General features: G+C 37.6%; 1 protein-coding gene across 1 annotated transcript in view; it reads right to left on the reverse strand.

Annotated features, from left to right (window-relative positions):
* The window catches only part of LOC139739704 (lysophospholipid acyltransferase 5-like), a 45444-nt gene extending 41364 nt beyond the window's left edge, over nt 1-4080 (reverse strand). The window contains exon 1 of the mRNA XM_071650315.1: nt 3804-4080. Coding sequence (XP_071506416.1) covers nt 3804-3927 — 124 coding nt within the window. The 5' untranslated portion in view covers nt 3928-4080. The remainder of the gene's footprint in view (nt 1-3803) is intronic.
* Between the last annotated feature and the right edge of the window lie 2774 nt (nt 4081-6854).

The following is a 6854-nucleotide window of genomic DNA, read 5'->3' on the forward strand; positions in this document are numbered from 1 at the left end:
AATAGCACAAGCTAGTAACGAATATGGAGGGAACTTGCATAAGAAGCAAAGCTTGTACAATTAGCAAGTTCCCCGAGTAAAAAAAGGGGGGGGAAAAAAAATATATATATACTATGCATACGTGCGTATATATCCAAATAAATGAATGGGCATTCCGATTCAGAAGAGATGAAAGGAAGAGGTACAAGTAAAGCAATGGGACCAGATCACACACACACACACACACACACACACACACACACACACACACACACACACACTCAAACAAACACACACTGACACACTGATATGAGGTCCAAAATATAACAAAGAACAATTGACCAAACAGGATCAGCAGCTGATACGGCCTACTGTTTGGCATAGGTGGCTACAAAAACACTTCAGGAAGAAACTGTATACTCAAAGAGGCTTCAAAAGATCCTAAGAGCATTATGATAGGGTAATCTGTTGGCATAGTATGGCTGGACATGCTCCATTAGCATATCATGTGAATGGAAGAAATTGTGCAGTGATCCGAGTATGGTTCAGACTGCAGGTGTGAAACCAGAACACTTTCTGCCAATATGCTAAGTTTTATAAAGGCCTCAATCTGAACATATATAAAGGACATACAGACGACATTCAGGCTGTAGTCCCTTCAAGCTACATTGTATTTGCTTTAAATTCATTAACAGCCTTCACATTCCAGTCCCAATATATTCTACCATAATTCAGTCAGATCACTGTTCATTTCAAAACCCTGAATAGCTTTATATCAGCATGTCTTTTCATTTTGTTATCAGTTTGTTGTCATGTGAATTATACTATTAGAATGCGGTGATACTAGGTCTTATTGTGTGTTTTTTTTTAAATCACTATAAATTTGCGATAATGCAGACAACTTGGAATAAATTTGAATTTAAATTGAACAATCACAGAACTACAACTTGGCTGGTTTGGAATTGGGGTTCATGACTGTGAAGCGAAGTAAAGTTTTACTTTTCATTACTGCATCTCCACACTGTGTGTCCAATCAAATAAACTGCATCCATTTACTTGGTATAAATACGTCAAATGTATCAATATTTACATCACTGGTTAGCTAACAAGTGCTTTAGAGGGACAGGATCTCTTGAGCTGAATTCATAGTCTGGTGAAACATAACTTAGGTGATTTAAAATAACAATCATGCCTGAAGAATTCCCAAGATTGCACAATGGAATAAAGTGAATCACCAAGTAGCCTTCTATACATCATACTTCTATTCACTTTCATTGGTCTTGTATGATTCACTATCTGTAGAGTAGGATACAATCTTAATAGCAGTTCTAGTGTAAATGATCTACAAAGTAACAACACTGACAACAGTCATAATAATGTTAGAAGTTAATGTCAGTAAAGAGACAATTTTGGGGAGTATGTCACATCATACATAGATACCCACATTGAATTATATGCTGTAGGGCCTATATACCATGATTTATTTCACGAGGTTTTTATATTTTCATGAATTTTTAGAGTCTGGTACTGTATGCAACTTTGAAAACACATAAAAATATAAACTCGATCCTGACATGAATGTGATGTGCACGCATACATTTTTCCGTTCGATACTGTAATCTAAAAACACAAATTTAACCGCTTGTGAAATTGTTGGGAAGTCCCGATTAGTGAGAACTTAGACTCACTAAAAAAACAATATGCCTACATAGACTGCTTACGCTTGATGTTTAGGATTTACTATTCACTAAGTCAGTGCAGCCATTGAGTAAAATTTTGCACAGAGTATAATCTTCAAACTGTCTAATGTACAGTCTGTAACTCTAGCTTGGCAACAGTAGGAGCAGTCTGCCCAGCCCTTCATTTCTGCTCCGAGTTTTAATCTTACACAACCATTGCATGAGGCCTTTTTAAATACACATGGCGGTAACTTTGGTTACAGTTCGTTATTCCGAAGGTTCGTTATTCCGAAGGTTCTTTAGTCCGAAGGTTCGTTATTCCGAAGATTCGTTATTCCGAAGGTTAGTTAATCCAAAAATGTGATAAGGTTTGTTATTTCGAAGGTTCATTAATCCGAAAATGAAATAAGGTTCGTAATTCCGAAGGTTCCTTAATCCAAAAATGAAACAAAGCTTGTTATACCGAAGGTTCGTTACGGACCCCCATTTCATTTTTGGATCAACGAACCTTCGGAATAACGAACCCAATTTCATTTTTGGATAAACGAGCCTTCGGAATAGCGAACCCTATTTCATTTTCAGATTAACGAACCTTCTGAATAACGACCTTTCAGAATACCAAACCTTCGGAATAACTTGAAAAATTTTTCGGATTAACGAACCCTTTTTCATTTTCAGATTAACGAACCTCTAGGAATAGGGAATTTGTGTGTTTCCAATTTAACAAACCTTCGGAATAACAAACAGCATCCGTAACTTTCCTGTTGGAATGTTCAAAAGATAAGGTGGATGAGAGCTTCATATAAATTTAAAGTTCTTTATTTCACATTTTGACAAGTTTTGTCACTTCACTCTATCCATTATTAAAAACAGTTAGAGGTGTCATACAATGTCTACACCAGAGCAGATATTGCTCTGGAAAACTTTCTCTTTTGTTTTATTTCTTTCTGTCTTTTGCAGACTATGAAGCCAATAACAATACCTTAGTAACATCTTAGATATATTTAATGCAGAAAGAAAACTGCAACATATGGTGATTTGGAGAGAAATCAGAAATTTGACAATTGTTAAAGACTGATATTTTTATTACGTCCTGCTGAAGTTCAAATTATGAAAATATTTTTAAAACTGAAACATGTTTTAATAAAGCATAGTTTTTAGTATTTGTTTGGACTTGACTTTGTGTGGTGTGCTTATCAGCCTTATCTCCCATTTCCTAGACAGCCAAAAGTTGAAGTAACATTGAAGCTGACTTTCTAACCTGACCATCAAGGGCTGATAATGTCCAAATAAAGAACACCTATCATATCAATATCAATTTACTATTTTGGTGTTGAAAAGCTCACAATCCAGATCAGATAATACAAATATCAGATGATTATAAATGAACTTTTGGCAGTGATGAGACACATTGTAGCTAAATTTTGATTTGAAATTGTCTTGTCTGTAAGTGTAAATAGTGTAATGTTGAAACTACAAAAATTTAGAACTTCCCATTAGAAGTGATAGAAGGAAACAAAATTTTACTACACAGCAGTCACATAACTCACAGAACTGTCAATATGCACACAGCCAATGTAATTTATGAAAAAGTATATTAAATTCTTTAAAATAACCCATGTTTCAAAATATACAAAATATGATACTTCTAAGTTCATAGCACTGATCATCCCATGGAAGGGGATACCTGGATGGAATCAAATACCTGATACGCAAAGAATGTGGGATTGCATGCATCGCTAACTTTCATCTCTTTTGATTGTGCAGTAGGGCCAGCGCGGCGCCAGGTAGGTACTGCACTGTCAACAACAAAGAGCGAAGTGCGAAGCAGTACAAAAGATCCTGCAGATGAGATGGTCTCAAGCACATTGTTGGGACGATCCAAAGGCCAAACAAAGCAGACAGCGCAAAGCACGTGTTCTGCGGGTTTTCTTAGTGAAAATCATATCAACATTATATTGCTACTCATCCTCGGAATCGCATCATATGGATGCGGCTTTCGTATTCAAGCGAGAAAGAAAAGGGAGAGAGAAAGCACAAAACACATTTTTTCCTGTATGGGACTAAGAGCCCCGCTGCATTCATTCATTGTCGCCGTAAGACACGTATGAAGTAAAGCTGAAATGCAACAAGAAATGAACTTACACAAGAGAATCGTGACGTAAAATCGAAGATCCACAACCCCTACACCAACTATTACTGAAAGTTCCTCAAAAAATGTGGAAATTGGATTAATTTCCATCATTTTCAACATGCCAAGGTGCGCCATTGTGGTGTTCGGTGTGCTGCTCGCCGGTTATGCCAATACACTGACTACGCTATCGCGTAGACATAGGAAAAAGTGAAGAAAGGGGTGGAGATTTTATAACGTCGTCGGCATCCTCCTAGTCTACATGCTATTCGACTTTCACGTTGATGTCGAGACGGCATGCACGAGCAGTGAATGCGGCGGTTGGAGTGTGTTGGCTGGTGGAGTGCGTGTCTGATGTCAATGGAAAAGCAAGCAAGAAGGGAGAATGTATTGAGCACGCAGCTGTGAACTTGCTGTGACCCAACATGGGGGAAAAGGAGACGCGGGCATCTCTTTCTCTGTTTTGAAGAGGGAGAGGGGAGGAACTTTTCAGTGCCATCGGCATTGCAGGTTGATAAAGAGAATAATATATTAGAGATATTCCAATAGATTGACGATTGTGAAAACCCCACTCCTGAAAGAAGGAGGAGGAGGAGCGGGAGGAGGAGGAGGAGGAGGAAGAAGAAGAAGAAGAAGAAGAAGAAGAAGAAGAAGCCTGAGAAGAAGAGTTAAGGAGGAAGGGAGGAAGTGTGAGGAGTGGTAGGAGGATCTCCACCAGGGAGGAAGAGGGCCCAGATGGAGGAGCAGGAAAAGCAGAAGAAAGAAAAACTTAAACGATCTTGCTCATTTCCTCTCAAGGCCATCTGTCTCCTTTAAGGCTATTCGGATTGTGTGTTGAGCTTTGGTCGTTAGGATGAATGATTAGAATGAAATCATGCCTTCAGATGCGCAAAACATTAAAGAAAATTCGTAGATTTTTTTGTCCATACATTCAGATTTGCAATAAATTTGAGTGCATCTCTTATTTCCGTTTTTTAATCAGTGATAGCTGATTAACTTATTGTGTTCATTATCGGCCTATATCATGGCTTATCATAACATATTTTGGCTTAAAGAAAATAAAACCTTCAAAAACCAACAACTAACAAACTCACCGAAAACCAAGGTTTTCAGATGGTTCATCACCTGTTCATTGCCAGATGACATCCACTCACCTGAGAATGAGTAGGATCGCTGGGCCCTAGCACTCCCCCCCCCCCCTTATAAGAAAGTAACAAAAGTATACCCTCACTATTCTGTTTCTGTAAAGCGATATTTCATTTCTCACGATTTGTTTCATCGATGAGTTTTCAAAAGCTATAGCTTTTATATCATGTTGAATGTATTGCTATGTGCTCCCAAGCACGAATAAGAAACATACATTTTGACTAAAAGAAAGTAAAGAACAACAACAACACTAACAAACCCACTGAAAACCGAGGCTTTCCAGTAGTTCGCTTTCATTTTTTTTTTTTTTTTTTTTTTTACAGGGAACTGCCCGTAGCAAGTTCTGCATGTTTCACCCCTTTGTTCTCCGTATAGTTAATTTTGTATTTATGGCAATCTTAATATAAAGAGATTCTAATGTATACATGCCTGCTAACTCAGATATTTTGGTAGGCCTACATGAGACCGGATATTAACCCACCGACTGAAGCGAGGTATGCCTTTTGAAGAAGAAGGAAAAATATCTGCAAGAATATCATATTTCTCAATTCCTTTCTTATTTCTGAGTTTCAGAAAGCTGGTTTTCTATTGTGTTCAATATATTTACTTAATACACGGCTATCAAGCAGGAATAAGAACACATTTTGATTAGAAGAATATGAAGTCTACACGTTAAAAAAAAAACCCTACTGTAACCCGGGGCCTTCAGTGTTTCGCTCCCAGACTACATCCACCCACCGGAGTGAGCAATTTGGTATTGCCTCGCTCTATAGACGCCCCCCCCCCCACACACACACACCGATCAAAACGAAACAAAACTTAAAATTTAAAACAAAAAATATTTTCCGTCCTACACTAAAGTTAGAAAACAAGACGTGTTCACAGGCGTAAAATAAATGGTCGGATATAACGTTTGTATACGTATATTCTACGAGGATTATAAACAACGACAGATTCTGTAATTTATCCATCTGAGCCTCGTTACCATAAGAATAATTTGGTGAGCACGGTTTGGAGTCCATACGCATTTTCCCGGATCCCATTAATCTACCGCAACTTGTGGATATCTTTTGTGAATCCCTTTTCAAGTAAAGTGGGTGCCATATCTGGGAGCTAGTGATGGGCGTACTATCATACGCCTATTTGTGTAGAGTTGGATGAATGACCGTTGATCTGGGGAAGAAAACGATCGCATGACAGCATGATGAGTCCCATCTTGCGATTTGAGTTTGCTGTTACGTTATCTATAGACATGAGTTGAACATTTCATTTGATCAGAGGTAAAGGATGAGAAAATTTTTTTCCTTCCATTTCTATGCGTTTTTTAAAGATTGATTTGGTTAGAGACAGACTGGGAAGCGTTCTTCGCTGAGTGTATATTTTTGGCCTTACAAATTATTGAAAGAAAAAAGTGTCTCAGAAAAATCTTTCATAAAATGGGAAAATCACAATGAATGTTGACCTCATTTGATACGGGCGCAATCTTTATGGGATGTTTCCTCATTTAAAATAACTTTCAATTTTTAGTGTACCACAGTAATAAATGTATGCAAAATGTGACGTGACGGAGATGACATTTTGTACTTTACGGCATAAACAAATTTAAGGATAGATATTTAGTACAACTGAACCAAAAAAAAAAAAAAAAAAGCAGCAGTGGTCAAAGGACTTTCAATATGATTAACACCATACATTTTCAATATCACTTTATTGTTATTTTATACTAAAGAAAAAATTCCCTCAACGTCATCTCCGTCACTTTTCGTGACGGAGATGACGGGTCCAACAATACGTAATGGCCTCATATCTTCTTCCTAATCCATTCAACAGCGGTAAGAACCGTGTGTTTATACTGGTAGACTCGGGGTATGATCTTCTCTCCCGTTATATGCCACCAAAATTATAAACTTATTTGATTT

Source organism: Diadema antillarum, unplaced genomic scaffold (genome assembly GCF_040938485.1).
Source record: "Diadema antillarum isolate AM-2024a unplaced genomic scaffold, OU_Dant_1.0 seq00000810_RagTag, whole genome shotgun sequence".
NCBI classification, from domain to species: Eukaryota; Metazoa; Echinodermata; class Echinoidea; order Diadematoida; family Diadematidae; genus Diadema; species Diadema antillarum.